Here is a 22,532-nt window from a genome sequence, read left to right as displayed (position 1 = left end):
TATTCTTCAGGTGTTTGCAAATTTTCTGGATCTTTGATAACTGCTAGTTAAAAGTTAATTGTAAGTGTAATATATCAGTTCAGTGAAATCTAAAGTTTGCCTGAACTCCAAGACATTAATGAAAAAAAATTACAAATGTTTAAAACAGTATTACTCAGTTCTGGTTCAGACTGCATTCTGGAGAGAAAATATAGATCATACAGATTTTGAAGCGATTTTGACCTGCCAAAGTGGCTGCTACCCACCCGGGTTGAATGCAGTATTGTAGTGTCATGTGATTTTTGTGGGTATTCCTTAGCCCTGTTGCTTGACTTTCCTCTTAATTGTATCACAATTTCATAAAATATAAATTAATTGTAAGTATGTGAGCTTGGTGGAAATTTTTTCATGTGTTTAACTCGCTTCTATTTGCAGAGGTACAAGAGAGAAGTAAGGCCATGGAATCTAGTGAGCATGTGCCTCAACAGGAGAAAGACCTCAGCTGTGGTACTCGCACAAGTATCGATGAAATTCATGTTATTCGAAGTAGAGTTGAAGATGTTTCATCTCACAAGCTAGTTAAGGAGGAATTTAAGTTATTTGCACAACATAGTGTAAGTCAAGAAATGGGGAGTGTTAACTCTGATCATAGTAATCCGAAAGTAAGCACAAGTAAGAGCATAATTAATGATGAATACTCCAATGGAAATTCACTCAGTGATCCTTCTGAGCGGGAAGAAGCTGTAGAACCTGAATCTCAGCATGATGCAGATCAGTTGGCTCCTATAAAGAAAAATTCTGCTCCATCATTCACATTATATGTGGATGATGGGAATGATATGAATGAATTAGAAGCAAATCTTTCTCTTCATAGGAACTCTGTTACAGAGAAACAAGAAAAGGCCGGAAGATCATCTTTTTCTGCAAAAGCTACCAACCTCCTTGCTATTCCAGGCAGAGGATGTCTTGCTACCGAGCTGAAAGTTCCTAAACCATTCCACAGAATGGTTGAAGAAGAAACAGTAAGTCTTGATTTCTATTTATTGTGCCATGCATGTTCATTTTCATAGTTGAATGTATAATTAGAGTACGTAGTAACTGCACTCCTCTAAACCTAGATTTGGAACTTGTGGGACATACACTGCTTCTACATCTCTTGCTGAAAGAAGATAAATTACAGAATTTAATCACTACTTGCTAAGTTTCATGCTTCTCTTTCCATCAGTGACCCGATTTGTTAGTCTCTCAAACCCTCTGTATATGCCATGTGGTCCATTTTCATTTGTCTTTTAGCATCTCTTGGCAAATACAGACCTGCCATCAAATAGTGTTTATCTGGTTTTTAGGGTGATTTCAATTATTTTGTTGGAGGGTGGGTGGGGGTCTCCACTATACAGTATATTATGTAAAGACACAAGGAAAGGAAGCAATAAAGCCTGTTGCATGAAAAGATCCAACAGGCTCTGAGAAAGTGTTCTTGGCAATTTCTTAAACCAAAAACTCAAAAATACAGAAGTGGTTGAATATTTTCCTAATGAAATGGCGTATGGCTTTTAGTGCCGGGAGTGTCCGAGGACAGGTTCGGTTCGCCAGATGCAGGTCTTTTGATTTGACACCCGTAGGCGACCTGAAATTATGATGAAGTCGACACATACACTCAACCCCCGTGCCAACGAAATTAACCAGTTATGGTTGAAATTCCCAACCCTGCCGGGAATCGAACCCAGGACCCCTCTGACTAAAGGCTAGCACGTAAAGGTGTAGCATCCCCATTTATGTACCCATACTTGGTAATGCTCCAAACTAATCTTTACACTTGGAGTTTTTAGTGCAAAAATACAAATATAATTTTAGGGTCAAGTTTTGTGGAACATACACTTAATAGAAACTGACTACTCTCTCTATAAACGATGGGCAACTAGATTGAACATTTTATTGGTAAATATAAGGTACAATAATTTACATAAGGTATGCAAGTGGTTTATATTTCTTGACGCTGTCTGTCTGACTGCCTGTTATGCAATTTTATACTGGATGAGTAAACGCTATCCCATTCCTGCGCAAACATCACGGTGAGAATCTATCTTCGTGTGGCTATACTCTAGGGGAATATCTTATTCTGAATATTTCTGTAATTAAATCTTAGTGGACTGGTGCACTATGGTAATTACACCACTAAACAAATAAATGAAATCTTAAAATTTTACACTCAAACACTAGTAGATTTGAGGCCATGTACATTTACCATTATTTACAACGTATGAAATACCACACACGTGAAATCACTGTTATTACAGTAACCTAAGCCTGTAACATGTTTTCATATACAGTATACACGAGACATCCAAACAAATAAGGCAGAAGAAATATCTCAGTCGTGTATCCTCAGATATAACCTTTACACCTCGGACATTATTCAAATCTTCTGATAATGTAATGCCCCTTGCATATCTTGAATAGTATATCACTTTAACACACTGAAGACCGATCTTGGAGATGTCCGTATTACTGCGGCCAGCAGTTATGAACGAGCCCCAGAAATCTCAGTTTTTATAGTGGCTTAGTTTTAAACTTGTTGTGTTGTCTGTTAGCCAGAGTTTGAACTATTTGCCATCACATCATGTCATGGAGAAGCAAGATCATTGATGTTAGTGCCAATATTCTTTTTTTTCCTCCACCTTTATGATCATTGTAACAATGAATAAATCCTACGAACACGGGTGCGGGCCCATAGAGACGATTGTCAGGATGGCGCACTCATGGCAACGTGCTTTGTGCAAGGACAGTATATTTCAATTACAAGATACACTTAATTTAACTTTGTAAAGTAAAATATATTTCAATGTATATATGCAGATTCATTATCTGGTTCATGGTGTATGTAACTGTAGTGATGTCCTAGTTCATGAACCAAGGGCAATGGCTGAGTGGCCTAGTCGGAATGCCAGTTGCTGTGGAATGGGAGTGGACATATTTTGAGTCATGGCCCTCCTTGTGCTCAGGCGGCTGGGACTATGCGTAAGTAAGAGTAGCCTCTTGCTTCCCAGAATTTTCACCAAGCACACTCAGAACATTTTTAACCCTTCCCATGTCTTTTCTGGAATATTCAGTGCAAACACATTTTGCTTGCGTCATTTACAACATATTGTGCAACATAATTCCCGCTCTAGTAGGTCATTTAAGGAATATCCCGCAGGCTAGCACAAGTTTACAGAGAGTTACGGTAGGTCGTAGGAAGATATTAGATAACACCTGGAACTGGATATGACTACATAAATCATTTCAATCATATTTTTCAGAATTCGTTTGATTGCTGTATCGGTGGGCTGTCAGACTTCCATTTTCGATGAACACAAGCTCCCATGTGTGCATCAGCAGTAATCTCAGCCTTCACTGAAGGTGTCCAAGAAAGCCATCGTCACGCTCAGTAGTTCTTCTCCTACGGCCAGAACTACTGTAGGTCTCCTGATGTAGATATTGTCCTCTCTGTACCTTTTAATAGTTCCGTACAAGTTAGAACAAGGAATGCCTGTATCGTCTGCTCCATAGTATGTACCGCGCCCATCCTCCACTAATGGTACGGCTCTCGTCATTATGACCTGACTTCGAAGTGAGACTAACTGTTGTAGACAAGCTGTAACGTAACAAGTGGCACGAGAATTCATAGCAATTAACTTTAAGACTGAAGCCTCCGTGGCTCAGGCGGCAGCGCGCCAACCTCTCACTGCTGGATACAGTGGTTCAAATCCTGATCACTCCATGTGAGATTTTTGCTGGGCAAAGCAGAGGTGGTACAGGTTTTTCTCCAGGTACTTGGGTTTTCCCTGTCATCTTTCATTCCAGCAACATTCTCCATTAACATTTCATCTGTCAGTCATTTATCATTGCCCCAGAGGAGTGCGACAGGCTTTGGCAGCCGGCACGTTTCCTATCCTGCCACTACATGGGGGGGTTCATTCATTCATTCATTCCATTCCTGACCTGGTCGAATGACTGGAAACAGGCTCTGGATTTTCATTTTCAAACCTTAAGATTCCTGTTTGTGGTTATTCTTGTCAAAACGCAGGAAACTCTGCAGTATTGGTGTTGTGCTTGACACATTCAGTAATGTTTATCAATTATTGTGCTAAAACTTCTCAAATGGGCTAATTAACTTATGCACAACTTTCAAAAGTAAAAAATTAGGAAAAAATTGGCAGCGAATCGCGACATATTACGATGACAAATCACGTATGGCAGAACATTATATGTGAATACAGTGGAACCTCGATTCTCCATTTTTGGAGGGACCCTGGAAAAAAAAACGTGTAACACGGGAAAACAGAAAATCGAGGAACGAATGAACCATCAACAATTTGACTAAACATCACAAAAATAAAATATGTATACTTATAATCTTACAAACACCCCTAAACAAAATCAAACCAAACTAGAGCCCCAATGGGCCTTCCACCTCCCAAGCAACATTTGCTCGGTCCGAAGGCCTGCAGTTTACCAGGTGACGCATGGTCAGTGTGATGAATCCACTCGGCCATTATTTCTCACTCTCTAGATTGGGGTCAACATCTCACCATTAAATAGCTCCTCCATTAAAGGTACCAGTAATCGTAGAATGAGTGAACCTGGAACCAGCCCTCATATCCAGGCAAAGAAACCTGACCTGGCCGGGAATCAAACCCGGGTCCTCCGGTTGAGGGGCAAGCAAGTTAGACCATGAGGCCGGCTTCAAACATTACCAGTACGCGACTTAAAAATCTCGAATCTTTACGCTCAGTTTTACCGGGAAAACTTATTTCAGTTCACCAACTTTGATCAGCTAAACTCTTCGGAAAATCTAGTACTGGTAACGCCATGCCAAACAATCGACCACAAGTAGTTTTTAATTATCTAATCTAATAAAATAAAGCACATTAAATACCAAAACGCCCAACATGATGGCGAAATCCCTTTTTTTAATCTTCCATCGTTATTTGGTCACCGGTATACTGTTTGCAGTCAGTTTATGCAAATCTTGCATCACGTGAATTAGGCCTACATCGACTTTTAAAGGTTATGTTGAACTCGAGAATATGGTTTTGAATGTAAGCATCGATCCTCAAGTTCTCGAATGCATTATATTCAATTTTGCCTGTCACTAATCACAGTCAAATTGGAAAGAGGAAAAATAGCATTAACACTTCCAAAATTACTCGCGACGCTGAACTCAGCTGGTAAGCGCGCTCGCTGTACAAGTCAGTACGACTGCAAAATGATAGACTACACAGTTTCTAAATGGAATGTGCGCAAATAAAACGACTGCAGTTTTTATAACATTTTAACACAAATATGTGAAATTCCCAGTCTTATACAGTAGAAGTCCGTTATAGAAAGAATTTATAACAGCGAAAAATTTACTCGCTATAACGGATTGTCGTTATATCCTATTTTTGTATAAAAGTCGGAAAACCATTCATGCACTTTAAAAGCGGTATGAAACGGCAATCAGTTTGTTCAAAACTTCCGTTTCTGCAGATGATATCCACACTATGGCTTACTTGTTTGTCATTTTTCGTAATCCGATACTACGTGAAGGTGTGTGTTTAATTTCATTCTGAAAAAGATATAGTACCATATTTCTCCAAATCCAAGATGAACCCCACTTTTTCCTTCAAAAAATTTAAATCAGGCTCAAAAAGAAGTTTGTAAAATCATATGAATGCCTTCTTGTACAGTAGGCCTACGCATTTTTAGACAATTTTTAGACGCCGAACATTGACTTTCGTCATGCCGTATTTCCTTTTTTTTTTTTGCGGCTGCACAATTATTCTTTATTTCTGCGGGTTTAAGGACCATTAACTTAACATTGGCATCGTAATACCCAAGAGAACTCATTGAAAATTTTCCTCCAATACCTATTCCATGCGTCTCTACAATATAATGATCCATCAGGAAATTATTCTTGCTATAAAACAGTTACTTTTACGCAGCGTCAGATATAACCGGCTGCCGCTACACGCACGTCTCACTTGTCGGGTTCGGCCAAATTCAGCGGCTAGCGATGTATAGGACTAATCGCGAACGTTGAAATTCAACGAACGAGTTTATTGCGCCACGGTATCGCCATTCCGCCCTTGCGTTTTTCGTGACATACCTCACAATTTCATCTTCGACTTCTTTAAAGCGTCCTTGTTGCGGACCACTGAATGCATTTTTTGTACAGTACGCATTTTTTTAGCTCTTAGTATTCACGCTAACGCCAAATATTGGCTTTAGTTAGGCCTATGCCGTATTTTCTTGCGGCTGCACAATTATTCTACATTTCCGAGTGTTTAATAAACATTAACTTAAAATTGACATAATATCGACTAGAATCCATTGAAAATTTACCTGCAATGCCTTTTCTACGTATCTTTACAATACGACTATCCATCACGAAAATATTCCTGCTGTCTATAAACCTTAATTTATTTTACTAAGCGTCAAGTACAATAGACGCGTTATGACTCTGCCATTGAGTAGCCATGGCTTATGTAAGAATTCGAAGGGTCACATGCTTTAATGCCATTCTGCAGATTTGAGAAACTCACAGGCTCTGTACTACCGGTTGTCGCGGCTAGCGATGTGTAGTAAAGAGGCGGTCGTTTATTGTCAACGAGTTCTGTGCGCGTGTGAAAAGAAGCAGCGTGGTTACCGTGGTAGTTGCCAGATGTATGCATTAACCTACTGTTAGGCCACGAATACAACAACCCTTGAGTTTTCGCATGAGATTCTGAGGGGAAAAAACTCTTGGATTCGGAGGAATGCGGTATCAATCCTGAGATTTCTGTGGCAAACACCTCAGCTTTCTTCTTCAAACAGCGTCACCTAACCTAACCGTATATGTAGCCTATCATGTAAACATATTTGAAACGCGCGTAGAGAAATAACCTCCTTGCGAAAAATTGATGTGTAAATAGCCGTAACTAGACAAGAGAAGATATGAAATATCCTCTGAAATCAGTGATGTACTCTTTCATATCTTGAGGTGTATCACATTTTTACTTAATTTCCGTATATAAGATTAAAATTAAGATATCGTTTACTTCAGTTTTTTTTTAACGAGATAACTGCTATCGGCCACGTTATTTACGCATTTATTACAAAAACGTGTTATCCTCTTCCATTTCGAATTTTCTTTAGAGAACAGCAATCGATGGGTATTACTAATCAACTCAACATCGCCTTTGAATGTCAACGAGAGAGCTCGCAAATGCACAAACTGAGAAAACTATACCGTACCGAAGATGATCTATCGCATTTTGTTGCAAACGTTTGTTTTCTTATTGAAACAGCGTCACGTATCCTAACTTAACTGTACTATACATATGATGAAAACGCACTTCACGCGCCTTTCTTGCTATAAATGTTCATAATAGCCTTTCCGTAATTTAACCAGACGCGACAAAATATAAACTAACCTCTGAAATCAATTAAGCACTCTGCCATATCTCGAGGTGTATCCCTTTCTTACTTAATTACAGTATTTAGCCTCAAAATTAAGCGGTCGTTTAGTCAGCCTTCATTTTTAACGACTTAACAGTCGTTATCGGACACGTTATTTACCTATTTAATACGAAAATCTGTTCTCTTTCATTTCGAATTTTCTTTATGGAGCAGCTGTCGACGGATATTACTAATCGACTGCGACATCACCTTCGAATGTCGACGAGAGAAATCGCTAGTGCACATAGCAAGGAAACTATGCCGAAGGTAATCGATCGCATGCAATATCATCGCTGGGGTGCATAAATACCGGTAAGGGAAAAAATCGCGCGAGCTTAATCGCTCGTAATAACGGATGCGCCAGTGATAGGGTTCTTGCTATAACCGAAGGACGATACACAGTTTAATATAGGAATTTTGAAGGGACAGAAAAAAGTCTCCGTTATAACGGAGCTCTCGTTATATGCCATACTTGCTATAGTGAACTTCTACTGTATTAGGATGAAAGCAATAATAGGCAATCCCAGAACCTCCCATATCTTTATGTATGTACTAGCTGATGTACCCGTGCTTCGCTACGGAATGCTACATTTTATACAGAATTCTAGGTTAGGTAGTGTACACGTTGTGAGCAATATTGTCTTAAATTGTATAGCTCTTAACATTACCCTAGAAACGCAACTGGACGTCACCGAACATCTTTTCTCATATGAAGACTGGTATTTTCACTGTAATGGTAGACCCAATTTCATACCATCAGTTACAATCAGGTTGGGATGTTTTCATTATAATGCCTTTTTACATCCTCAGAAAGACTGTCTTAGTGGTTTTCTCAACTGAAATGAACATACAATGACGTCAATAAGAATGGCGTGATTAAAACCAATGCTTTCATATAACAAAATACTCGTTCAAATGAAACACCACACATTTTCTCACTTTTAACAAACAGAACTATGCTTCCTATCTAACAGTCCAAAGTTCCAGACCTGGAATGACCAAACCGCAGACAGCTGTGATCCGTGAACACTCTTCGGCTTTCTTCGGCAGGGAGAGGGTCGAATAGTGGAGACTCCCAGGGCAAAAACTATGCCCAGTTACTATTCTGTTTCCTAGGAGTACCCGATGAGTCGGAAAATATCAATTCACTACACTGGCGGCGGAAAAATCTATCTGACTTGAAGGCAAATTTTTCCTCGAAGCCAGAAGAGAAACCCTCTCTTCACTGCTAGTTTGGAATAAATTGAATGTAGAATTTAATAAAAGTGAAGAGAAAGAAACGGCTCTTTTCATAGTTGAATTTTGAGTTTAGTGAATATTGTGGTGCTATAATTTGGAAAAGGCCTAAATTGTTATTCTAGACCAGGCCATACTACTACTACTACTACTACTACTACCACCACCACCACCACCACTAAGTGAGGCTCTGCCTTATGTATGCACACTGCTCATTCCAAACAGCGCGTCAGAGTAGGGATCGAATAGCTGAAATACTATGATTATCCAGTGTGTTACGTACCAGCTGTATCAGAAAATGTATGAACCAGAGGAATGGCATGCTAAAGAAGAAAGTTTTCTAACTCCCCGGCTATTTCCCGCCAATATTCAGTCAGGCTGTTATACTCGGTACGCAGCAGTAATCCCATCTATCGGAGTTGAGAGGCAGCATAAGAGACAAAGAACATCACAATAAACAATGGTCAATGTAATGTTATTGTTGATCAATGTTATGCACTTTCGATATTATAGGCCTTCACTTTTCGTTTTATTCCCACTCTGAAATACCACTCTTATCATAGTCGGTACAGTGAAACTGAATAAAAGATAAATGATCGGAAATTGTATTCTCTATAACTTTTTTATATAGTACTTTTTGATAGGACCAATAACATTGGCATTTAATTACATTTTAGGCGCCTTTCCCTAAACTACAATTTCATCCAGGATGAATAAAATTGTTTATATCTTAGACTGTAGTTTCTTATTCCCCTACTCTATATACCGATTTTCATTAAATTCTGTTAACCAATTTTATCGTGGCTCGGCATTGATATGGACTTAAGAATAAAAATACAAATTCATGAATGTCTGTGTTATTATAGCAGTACGGTAAAAATGTATAAGACTAAATGGTCGGAAATTTAATTCTCTATAACTTTGGTTAAGTAGTATTTATCGATACGACAATAATATAAATATAAATATTTGATAATTACATTTAGGCCTTCCCCTAAACTACCATTTCACTCAGCGTAAATAAAATTACTTATAGTTCAAATTTTAGTGGCTCATTCTCTGACTTTGCATACCAATTTTCAATGAAATAGGACCACTAATAACACAAGTATTTAAAAATTAAATTTTAGGCCTTCCCCTAAACCACCATTTCTATCAGCGTGAATAAAATTATTTATAGCCTAGATTGTAGCGACTTATTCCCCGACTTTGCATAACGATTTTCATTAAATTCTATTTGGCAGTTTTCTAGTGATGTGTGTACAGACAGACAGACAGAAATTACGGAAAAGTAAAAAGTGCATTTCCTGGTTACTATGGACATGCCCGATGCAGAAATACCATTCTTTTCAAATTCTGAGCAATGTACAGACAAAACTCTTATTTTATATATATAGATGGTACAACATCTGTTCTGGTCTCAATAACATAATTGTATACGATAATATTAAAATACTAAATTTGTGTTACCGATACTTAAGGAGCAGTTTCGATTCCTGCCTGAAAGCCCAGTGACTATACAGTGCCCTAAGGGAAGTGCCGAAAACCTGTTCGGCGATACACTCAGAGGGGGGGGGTGATGTAACCTTGGACATAATGTGCACGTTTTGCAAGTACGAACATTTGACGAAACTCCTTCCATCTTCAAGTAGAGTTTGCAAAATGCGCTGTCTCTCCTTCCAGTTGTTGTGGACACTCCCTGCTTTATGATTTTCGAGGATTCTCTAAACAATACCATCCGAATGCAATGCTGAGATGGTCCCTTATGCAAGTTCACCGCCGATCGCTTTTCCAGTACTACTCAAATTACCGCATTGACGGGCCGTTAACACAAAGATCCGTAAGTAGTCCTATGCCGTAGCCGGCCTTTCGTGAGATAGTTTCTTGAAAAACGCGTGATTGGGGGTTTAGCGTTGATGGGATGGAAATTTCTGGACCGTTGATCTGGGAAATACCGTATTTACGTGAATAACCCCCGCATATTTTTTTAAAAATTTTGAGGCATGAAATTGGGGTGCGGGATTTATTTGCGTCAAGGTTGTCAACATGCTCCTGGCTCACCTAGTGTCAGATGCTGAGTATACAGTTATGCTTTGTGTAACCGTAGATGGATGAAAACTGTCCCCATATGTCATATTTAAACGGAAAACAATTCAGATTATTAATAATAAACTGTCTTTACATTTTTTTAAATAGTACCGTATTTTACAGAGTAATGTAAATTCATAATTTCTCGACGTCACAATAGAACGCGTCTTCCGAAACGTGCTGGGTAGCTTTCCGCAATTTCACTCACTTTGGTGTGTGTGTATAGTTTGTTCCATAGTTGAAAATAGAGTAAAATCGTAATTCTTCTGTTTTCACCGTTTTAAGAAACTCCACAATATCACGTGGCAGGCAGTACGCGGAAAAGCAGAATCCACGAAAACTGGCGAGGGTTGGCATTTCTGAATTACAAGGTGGCTGTTAATTCGAAATCACGTAATGGGAAGTCCGATTTCTGTATTACAAATATTTCGAATTAAAGAGGTTTTACTGTATCGCAAAACTATCAGATTTCGCCGGTGTGTCCATTTCAAGTGTCCACATTGCACGAAAAGAATTATCCACCGCCAGTCGTGTTACTGTCCACTAACCGTCTTTCTAATAAATAGTCCTTATACAGTTGTTTAACACTTCTGTAGTTATACGGTGAATAAATCCTGTATACGCGTTGTATATTTTTCTTACTAATAAACGTGGTGTATGCATCATATTACTATACAGCATGGATACATGCGTTCCAAGTCGTAAGAATCTCTTCCTGCAGTTTACTGAGGTACTTCGCACGTTCACCACCTTTATGATCGCTTCTGCTCGTTATCTACGAGCAAAACTTTCCAGAAAGTCGCGCAGTAGCACGGCATATCGAAAAGGCAATGGCAAAACAAAGTGAGACTGCTGGAAATTGGCTTATATTGATATCAACATTTCTTCAGCTTGCTTGTGTAATGAACACCACGAAAGAAATGGAAAAGTTTAAGAAAAGATAAAGAACTCCTAACCATAGTACGGAAAACATAAGCAATTGTAATTGAATCGGTGTTTTGAAAAGGGTACACATTCCAAAATCCTTACTTTTCAGGCGAAAGGAAAACAGTTTTGTAGGTAAAAGAAAGGTTTGATCAAAAAAGTTTCTATTTGGCATTTATACATCATATATCTGCGTATTAAACTACAAAGTATGGAAATCATACTACATACGGTTTTCAAGTTTTACCTTTTTTTTTTTTTGTCAAGGAATATATCCCTTTTAATACTCAAATTTAAGAAAGATCTTTGTAGAGGGAGATAATGTGTAATAAACTCGTAATTTCAAAAGTCTATTAAGCAGCAACACATTATTACACAAATTTCGCCCAACCATCATTTCTTTTATAGTTATTCATTGTCATTGTCATTCAGTCTCTTTAAAAGTGTTTCACTTTACGAAGATGTCTAGCCTCCATAACCCCTAAATGGTGCAAGTCTTCTATGTCTTCTATGAGTATGGTTCGTCCATTATTGGAATATGCAAACAGTGTTTGGGATCCTCACCAAGGATACCTAATAAAAGAAATAGTGTGCAGAGGAAAGCAGCAAGATTTGTAACAGGGGATTTCAGGAGAAAGAGTAGTGTATCAGAAATGTTAAAGGAACTTGGGTGGGAAACTTTAAGAGAAGGGAGAAAACTAGACTTACAGGATTATATAGAGCCTATACAAGAGAAGCAGCATGGGGAGATATCCGTGAGAGGCTTCAGTTTGAAAATAATTATATCGGCAGGACTGACCACAAATATAAAATTTTAGCAGAAGCGATTGGGGTAAATTTTCATTCATTGGGAAGGGTGTGAAGGAGTGGAACAGTTTACCAGAGGTAGTGTTTGATCCTTTTCCAAAATCTGTACAGATATTCAAGAAGAGAATAAACAGCAACAGAGAAAATAAATGAAGTGTTAGTGGGCATTTGACCAGTGCAGGTTATTGTAAAAAAAAATATAATAAAAAAATGTGTGTGTGAATAAATTAATTCCATCCCCTGGTCTAAGGAGTTTGGACAGCCAAAGTAGGGGACTGCCTGTAGGGGTGAAGTACAGTGGGGACTTCGAGGGCCCTAGGACCGCTACGGTAGCTGTGAAGGCCCTTCAGGAACTCTGAAAAGTGGTGGCAAAAGGGGCTCTGGTTAAGACGCAGCAGGTCGTTATGCTACTTAGGTTCCAGAACGGGTTAAAAAAAAGAAAAAATAAATAAGTAAATAAATGCAATGTAAATATTAATCTTATACCAGTTGTATAGTATCATTTGAAGTAATTCCACATACTGTATATCAGGTGACTATATTTGTAAGTAATACAGGAGATATTATAAGTAGAATTTTGTAAACAATATAAATTTATTACGGATGAGCTGTGTGTTTAATACAAAAAAATGTTAGTGTAAATTGTATAATATTGTATTATAGGAAAATTTTCTTCTCTTGTTAATTTAATATTTAGTGCTTGACAATAATGTATTTTAGTGTACCATTTGCCACAGAGGTAGACACCTCATTTGCAAATAAAGAGATTTTGAAGTTTAAAATATCGTGAAGATCATCGTTATCGTCCATTCCTTCTATGTTGAATGGATAAGTCGAATATTTCACCACGATTATATTACTGCAGACAGTAAATACTACAAAAATAAACTGCTCACTTATTTCTTTTTCTGCTACTTGCTGTTATACAGCTCTTATAATGGGTCCTGGTCTGTATAAGCAATTCAATGAATAACTATAACAGATGTTTACACAGGAGGTTTATACACGTTTTATTAGTAACGAATTTCACATTAACAGTGTATAAAACTTGTATAAAAGTTATACATCGTTTATTATTATGACGGTAAAGAGACCAGAGGGAAGTGTTTTAGACGAACATCGGAATATGCCAGTGTATCTGTTTCAAGCGTTTACATTGCACGAAAAAAATTATCCACCACCAAGTAAAAAGAGACTGCGTGTGGAGTGTTTCAAACGTGGTGTGTGACGAATTTGTGAAGGAGGATTCTAGTGATGTAAGAGGCAACGAATCTTCCCATCTACAGGGAATAGAGCCTGTTGCAATTTCAGATTAATGAAATACGTAAGTTGGCCTACTTGCTCATTTTCATGGAAATATATTTCCTAGCAGTGATAATATATTTTTATCATCTCAGGCAAAGAAGCTATATCCGTAAATTTACATGTTCATATTTGCGTTAAAAAAAACCACGTTTACCTCACGGAGTGATACGAAATGTTTGTTTATGCCTATGTTACTCTTTCAGTGGAAGGAATTTTAGTTCATTTCAGTTTTTTTTTTTTCTTTTCTTTTCAAAATGAGCCCTCCTAAAATGAGAGTGTGGCATTATTCGACGGCGGGGATTATTCAGTAATATGGTCGTTTCTTCGAGGAATGGATAATGTGAGATTTTTACAACGTGATATAATTACGATACTCGCGGGACCATGTAATTTGAACTAATAATACGGAAAAACATAGTTTCCGGGGACATATAATCCAGGTGCTACTGTACTAAATACTGGACATACCTGAACTTAGGAACATGCTGAACATATTTCGACTAATTGTTGTTCAACACACCCATAGCTGACTTAGCCCTCTTCAGAAACTCTGAACTGAATTTTTGCTCAAAGCACTTGCCTTGCTGAACAGATTTTCAGGTTTAAAGTTTTTCCAAATTTTGTTCAGACAGCAAGGATCTGAACTGTGCTTTTGTCTTTGTGACTGCTAAAAATCCTTGCACATTGTGCTTTGCTATGTGGAATTGATAAAATAGTAAGCATCACCTTAAAGAGTCTGTCATATTTAAGTACACCATCAGCCAATTTCATCTGACCTAGCAATGCCCACTGAACATCAATTCTTCCTTTTGCCAGGTCTGTTTCGTTGTGTAAATGTTCAGTTTCACTAGTCAGAATGTTCAGAAACTTGTTAACAGTATGAGCCCGGACAAGTCAAGATATCGTCCGTTCACTATGCCGCCGAGTTTTAAACTGTCAGGAAAAAAACCAGTTTTTGCAGTATAAATAAACAAATTTATATACATATTCTAGAAAAAGTGGACTATCACATGAAATCAATTCAAAAATGGGTATCTTTAGCATTGGAAATAATCAGGCTACAATATTGATACATTCTGTTATCCTTGTTCACACACTTGAATTTCTAATTCACTCATTGAACAACAGAATTACCCATTCTTTTTTGCAGTACCTAGCTTTGGTATGGTAACACTCTAAACATTCTCCTCTGCAAGACATGCATCATTTTTACAGCAATATACGATCGTCATTTTCTTCACAGCACAGTCGGTGTTGTGTTTGGACTTGTAGCAAACTTGCATGTATGCTGTGAGTGTCCTTCCTTTTTCACGCCCACTGCAGTTATCCTGTGTGGAAAATAATCTCTACCTACTAGCCTTCCCGCAGATGATGCTCGTGATTCTTTTGTAATTTCAGCAACAATTCTACTCACCAAATCATCTGCCAAACCTTCACAAAATTTCGATAGGGGAAGAAAAAAGGGGCCTGTTCACAGAAGAAATAACTTATTTCCATTGTGTCCCGTGCTTCTCACCTCCCATAGTCTTTTTGTGACTGGTTCTTCTGATGATGAATCTCATGATTCATCACCCTGAGGGGCTTGTGGATTTTCATTTTCTTCTTCACAATCACTTTCATACAGATCAGAATCCAAATTGTTTATGCAAGTTCCGTAATAATCTTTTCTCTTATCCGTCGGCTGTATGCACGCATTGGATTTCCTATACTTGTACTAGGTCCAGGATCCATATCTCAACATACAGTATAAATCGACTACTTTAGAGATGATTGCAGACTGCTGACTCACTAGACTTTCATTCTAAATCTGTGAAGTCATATAATCCATCATTAGAACACGTGTGCATAAATTTGAGCTTATCAAACAAGAGCATGTGAGGAGTACGTATTTCAGCAATTAGGTAAGATCTAGCTGAGCGCACATGGCTACGAAACTTTGTCCCAAGGTTGCACCACCAATCACTATCAGTCGATAACACTACCTATCAATGGTAAAGGAAATGTAAGACACTTTAAAATGAAAACTAATTCGATAACATGAATAGCTTTCGAGTGACTGAATTTCAAATTTCATGGTAGCAGTATTACTAACAGTGGCACTCAGGTGCACGCCGTGTGGTAGTAATATTACTACCGCCGGGTGCATAGTGTTAAAATCTAAGGCTAGAAAATGATGCCTTACTTATAGCAGAAACATTTGCAACTTCTGCATTAATTAAAACATCTTTGAACGGAAATTTATGTACCATGTAGTGACGATGAAGAGAAACACTTTCTAACAGACTAAAGAATATGCACTTTTTCTCAGACTTCAAAGTGTTCACCAAAACAAACGCAGAGTTCCCTATCATCAGATCACGATCCATCCTTTTGATTTGCTGGAGTATGGTCATCTACATCAAGGAGAGAGGAGCTTTTAATAACGTATGGTTTCACAAACCTTGCCATCACATTCAAATTTCCTCCAATATTTGACTTCATTAAGAGGATGTGCAGCATACTTGACTGTAGAGCTATGTTTTGATTCTCAAAGATATCCATAAAACCTGAGAGAAAAAGGCAAAAACGTTTATGTAAATTTGATGAAAGGAACATAAACAGTTGTTCTTTATGTGACAAAGCATGGTTCTTAGTCTCATCAGTAGTCTCATATTTTTGGATGAAACTGATGACAGAGTTTTCCTTTTAACTGAGGAGTGTGGTGAAATGTTATGACAGTGCTTCACCTTTTCAGACAAATAATACACATCTGCACTTAGACTGTGCTCAGGAATTTTGTAAGTCTTCATAGTTCCCATCTGAGATTCCTTAGTAGTCACAATTTTGCTCCTGAACAAAGTAACCAAAGGCTCCCACTGCAGCAAAATTCTATCTAAACTCCTTAGTGACAGAGCTCAATAGCTGCAGTCGCTTAAGTGCGGCCAGTATCCAGTATTCGGGAGATGGTGGGTTCGAGGCCCACTCTTGGCAGCCCTGAAGATGGCTTTCCGTGGTTTCCCATTTTCACACTAGGCAAATGCTGAGGTTGCACCTTAAATAAGGCCACGGCTGCTTCCTTCCCACTCCTAGCCCTTTCCTATCCCATAGTCGCCATAAGATCGGTGTGACGTAAAGCAGCTTGCAAAAAACAAAAAATCAGTCACTACTGATCTGCATTTAGGGCAGTCACCCCAGATTCCCTATCTGTTGTTTTCCTAGCCTTTCTTAAATGATTGCCAAAGAATTGGAAATTTATTGAGCATCTCCCTTGGTAAGTTATGCCAATCCCTAACTCCCCTTCCTATAAACGAATGTTTGCCACAATTTGTCCTCTTGAATTCCAATTTTATCTTCATATTGTGATCTTTCCTGCTGATAACCATCGAGTAGGCTCATGCTTCAGAATTTTTCTGATCTGTGTTGTGTAAAGTCTGAAATTCTCTAAACTGCTCTTTCCTCTTTGCACTCCTTTCCAGATAATAAAATATATCAATTATACTTTCATCTACGTTTACAGGCAAGCATGGCACACCCTTCTCTGCAGCAAGATTAATTAGGTGACAAGAGCAGACTATGATGATGGTTGTTACTATTTTCCCGCTTCAAATATCCTGCCACACTGTTCTTTAATCCTACCATTACCAGAGATGCCAACTATTACGGATTGTCCGTAATGATTACGGATTTCACTTCGTGATTACGGCATTATGGTCAAAGGGGAAATATTTGTATTTATTTATTTATTTATTTATTTATTTATTTATTTATTTATTTATTTATTTATTTATATTTTATGGCCTTCATTGGACCACTCTAGCCAACTTTATACAAAGAATTTTTCAGTTTCCTGTCAGCCCAGTACTTCTTCATTCTCTCTGATCCTATCCTTTCTTTATCGGAAATCACCCTTCCTATTGTCTGTTGATTCTGATTTGCAGTCTGGTTTGCTTGTCTGTGAGTTCCCTGATTTTGTCGGTTTTGTTTCTTAGGTCTTCCACTGTAATTTGTAGTTTATCCATATCTTCCTTGATTTCTGTAATCCACTTAATGTTGCACTTACTATTCCTTAATTTTTCTATTATTCTCCTGATGATCCTGTTTTCTGGTGTACTGATTAGATGTCCAAAAAATGAAATGTGTTTCTTCCTGATTGTGCTCATTACTGGTTCTATTTCCTTGTAGACTGTTTCATTAGAAGCTACTCTCCAGTGTCCATCTTTTTGGTATGCTTTGTTGATGCACGTTCTAATGATTCTTTTCTCTATCTTGAGGATTTTGTTTATTTGTGCAGTGTTAGTTGTTTTGAAGATGGTTTCGCTTGCGTATGTTGTTGTCGTATTTTAGAATGTGTATTGCCAGCAAGCTTTCAACGAGTTCACATTATGGTTATTAAACCTGCTGAAATAAAACATAATTGTACAGCCACAAAAAAATACGGCATAACTAAAGCCAATGTTCAGCGTCTACAAATAGTCTAAAAATGCGTACTGTTTAATAGAGACATTCATATGATTTTACAAAGCACTTTTTAAGCCTGATTAAAAATTTTTGAAGGAAAAAATGGGGGTTGTCTTGGATTCGGAGAAATGCGATAATGTTGTTTTCTTCCCAGAATGAAATTAAACACACTCTTTCACTTAGTATCAGATTTCGAAATACAACAAACAAGTAACCTGTAGAGTGGATATTATCTGCGAAAACGCCAGTTTTGAACAAAGTGATTGCCGTAACGTGTGTCTGGGTTTTCACGACTTTTACAAAAAACTGGATATATTGACAATCCGCTAAAACAGACTTCTACTCTATTCTAAAAGGTCATAGTCCCTGTTTTCATTTGTTTTCCTCTCATTCATTATATTCTTAATTTTGGTACTGATGGTGCTTTGATTTCTTGAAATAGAAAGGGATTTTCTTGATCTTGGAAACAAGTCATAAATATAGGCCTCTATTGTCGCGACCACCAAAATTAGATGAATGAGGAAAACTGCGCTGTCGTCAGATATGGGAACGGCAAAGCGACAGATGGTCGAGAGTCGCTTACCTCCGGGCACGGATTGGCAACGCTGATCAGTGCAGTGCTGTCAAAATGAAACCCATCCTCTCCAGGCTACCTTACCTGAGTCATACCCTGTCATGCAGCTGTTCAGCTCGCATCGCAAGTGCAGTTAGCGAATGTGAATTGATTTGGGCTCAAGTCAAGAGAGAGGTGGCAGAGAGGAACAAGACATTCAAAATAAAGGACGTAGAAAATCTCACATCAGAAGCCATAGACCGTGTGACTGCTGCAGACCACGGAAAGTGCTTCAATGGAGCGGAAAATCTTCATATGATTGGGCCAAGGAAATAGTAAGGGATGAAAAATGGAGCCATTCGTCATCAGTGTAAAAGACGACTCTATGGATAGTGAGATCGGTGATAACAGTGACTAAGAAATCTTCGACTGCCTTGAAGCTAGAAACCGATTCTTACTTCATTGAAAATGAATGTAACCTATTCTTTAAAGTAGTTTTTCTCTATATTACTCGGTACAAAATACAGTATTCAAATATTTAAAGTTATAATGTAATAAAACTGATCCAGATTAATATGTAATCCAAAAGTATTTACGGCGTCCTGCAGCCTGAGCTGGTGCGCACGCCCCGAACTGCCTCAGCTAGCAACATTTACATGATCACTTTCCGGGTGATTTTGCAGGAAAATTACAAGACTCACGGAAATATGTTTCAGAAAAAAAAATACAAGTTAGGCAATTATTTTACATTTTTCCCGCAAAAAAATTTTATTGGCTGAAGAAATAAAAACTTGGCCGCTTACTGAAATTTTCAATACATGATCCTACGGATTTAGATTTACTCGTTCGAGATAACAATTACCATGTCGCACCCTTTATTCCCTCTAATTTTTCACTAGACTATAACTCTATACGGTCCTAACTTGCTCCCAGTCCAATAGTTTAGAAATTTTGAGGCGACTTCGTTAATAAATCTTTTTGATATATATAATCTATGTAGCAAATAATACTGCCAGTAAAGAGAAGTTGTCAGTTCTGCAGTCAATAATTTATAAAGAATTTAAAATGCACATTGAAAGGAATACAGTGTTTTGGTATTAATCAAAGCTGCTTCTACTTTCCCTAATCTACCTGCAATCCTAAACAACAGAACAAATAACACAGGATATACACCTCTACTTGTCAAATGAATATCATGCTACACAAGGAGAAAATTCAGACACTATTTATGGGAAAGAAATGTGATAAACTATTCGATCAAGATATGATTGATTCAGACTTCAATGATTGTGTCCATCTCTTCCCAAGTCCGTTGTTGTCAGAAAAGTTAATATTTGATGGTTGTTAATTTTCCCAAGATGTGAAAGCTTGTTTTCTTCTCTCTTCTATTTTTTCCAACACTTTTGTGGTTACAGGAATAGCTATTGTATTCCACTTGTCTTGCTTTGCTTTAGCATTTCCGCTTGATCATCCAGTCTTGGCAGCACATTTTGCAAATCTTGTCTTTGTTCAAACTTGTAATATTTCATTTCATGTTATAATGTTACATGCCAGCCCTCTTATAGCTCCCTTCGATATTTCCTGGAGGGGTTAGCGAGTCAGACTGGAGTCTCCCATGTGACCTGGAGGGCTTAGCGGATATTTCCTTTTATTGTGCTTTTGTCTGGTTTCCCCATAGACCCTCTGCAACAGGAAATGTGATTCTTCCCTCTTTATCAGCCCTGCAGAGGTTCCAATACTTCACCACCCAAGATATAAATATAGGGCAACCTCAACCGAGAAGTTTTTGGAGTGAATGGAGTCAAAGTATCGTCGTGTACACTGCGGAGTACTGTCTGTGTACTGCCTTGGAGTACTGTGTGTGTTGTACTGTGGACTGTTGACTGACTTGGAGTCTGTATGAAACAGTTGGTGTGAGTATAGTGGTGGAGTTACGTTGTGGGAAATACAGCAGTGCTGTTCAGCCGTTTCTGTTTAGTTGTCACTGTTCAGTATGTCTCTATGTGGAGCGGCCATGTGAATTGTCTTTGACTGTGTGAGGGGCAGGCTTGCACAGGAGTTGAGCCAAAGAACAGTTCTTATGCATTGTGATGGCCAGTAGCCCTGTATTCGTGTCTGCATGCAGCTGCTGTACAGGGTGACTGGACTTGAGATGAAGTGAAAGCAAGTTGGATTGTCAGTCAGGATTTCTGCCTTCCAGGTAATGCCAGCGGGCTGGGCTATCTATTGTGAGGAGGACAGAGACTTTGTAAATAGGTAGCAATTATTGGAGTTTAAATTTTTTTCATTATTTTAAAGCAATTTACTTGTTTTTTATAATTCTTGATGTTTTATTTTTTCCTAGCTCTTAAAATTGAAATGCATCCAGTCCGCATCTTGCTCTAATCACTGTATACACCATATGGACTCAATGCTCCTAATACCTCATGTTATGAGGGTTGGGGCAAAAGTCATGGCAACTATTTTTTTTCTTGTAGATATGTGAATGGATCACAAATGTATAGGTGTCGTATGGAAGTTCTGCAGGCATAGTGTGTATGCAGAACAACAGGTGGCTCTGTGATCGCTGGTAGTATCGCAGTGAGGGCTGTGAAATCAGTCAGTTGGTGAGTGTCCTGCGAGATAAAAGTAACCCGTGTTGAGCAGCACGCTTACCTCAAAATGGCCGTTCTGCGAGGGAAGAATGTGATGGAATTTCACATTGAATTAGTGGAAGCCCTTGGGAATAATGCCCTACCATACCGTACAGTAGCATGGTGGGTAGGAAAGTTTCAGCAAGGACGTGTGTCAACCAGTGATGAGCAACGTTCGGGACGACCTGTCAGTGTGCGGATCGACGTGGGACGTGCCGTCATCGAGCAGCTCCTGGATAAAGACAGACAATGGAGTTAGAGAGGGCAAGTGGCATCGAGAAACGCACCGTACACAGGATATTGCGTAATGAGCTGCAGCTGTGCAAAAGCGCATCGTGGAGGCTACCGCATCCACTGAGTGAAGTTCAAAGGTGGGTGCGCTACGCAATATGCTCCGACCACCTTCCACGCTGGCAACAGGACGGCGATCAATTCTTGTCACGAATAATCGCCATAGATTAATTTTTGGCCAGGGCTTACTAACCAGAAAACTGAAACGTCAGTGTCCACGGAGTGGCGACAGGCTGGATCACCAAGGAGGCTGATGGTCCGTCAGAATCCTTCCCCAGTCAAATTTATGTTGATCGTCACGTATGACGTCAGGGGTGTCATTGTTTGCCTTTTTGTTCCACGTGGCAGAACAGTGACCGCATAGTAATACAGGGACTCCTGGTGCGACAGGTACGACGTGGCATTCGGCAGAAATGTCCGGATTTTGTGGACAGTGCAATAATCCTGCATGACAATGCAAAGCCACATAAAGGAGAGTGTATAGGGCAGCTACTGCGACGTTGGGGATGGAAAGAATTGGAGCACCCACTGTACTCTCCCGACATTTCACCCTGTGACTTTGATCTCATTCAAAAGTTTAAGGAACCACTACGTGGTAGGCGGTTTGCAATACGAGAGAACATTGATAATGCTGTGTGCCAACAGGTGACCAGATTCACACATGGTGCGGCAAATGCTGAGGCAGATGGTATTCCACGCCTCTCACATCGTTGGCAGCGTGTGGTTGTCAGTAGCAGGGGACTACTTCGAGGGTCTTTATGTGTACTGTGTTTTCATTCTTTTGCACCGGGAATGGCATATTGCCCTGTATACTACCG

General features: G+C 38.8%; 1 protein-coding gene across 1 annotated transcript in view; it reads left to right on the top strand.

Moving 5' to 3' along the window:
* The window catches only part of LOC136877585 (mitotic checkpoint serine/threonine-protein kinase BUB1), a 402,777-nt gene that overhangs the window by 141,246 nt on the left and 238,999 nt on the right, over positions 1–22,532 (top strand). Inside the window, exon 8 of the mRNA XM_067151742.2 lies at positions 415–1,001. Within this exon, the coding sequence (XP_067007843.2) occupies positions 415–1,001 (587 nt within the window). The remainder of the gene's footprint in view (positions 1–414; positions 1,002–22,532) is intronic.

This window comes from Anabrus simplex, chromosome 7 (assembly GCF_040414725.1).
Source record: "Anabrus simplex isolate iqAnaSimp1 chromosome 7, ASM4041472v1, whole genome shotgun sequence".
Lineage (NCBI taxonomy): Eukaryota > Metazoa > Arthropoda > Insecta > Orthoptera > Tettigoniidae > Anabrus > Anabrus simplex.
The sequence above is the reverse complement of the archived record's forward strand: the minus strand, read 5'-3'. Positions and strand labels throughout refer to the sequence as shown.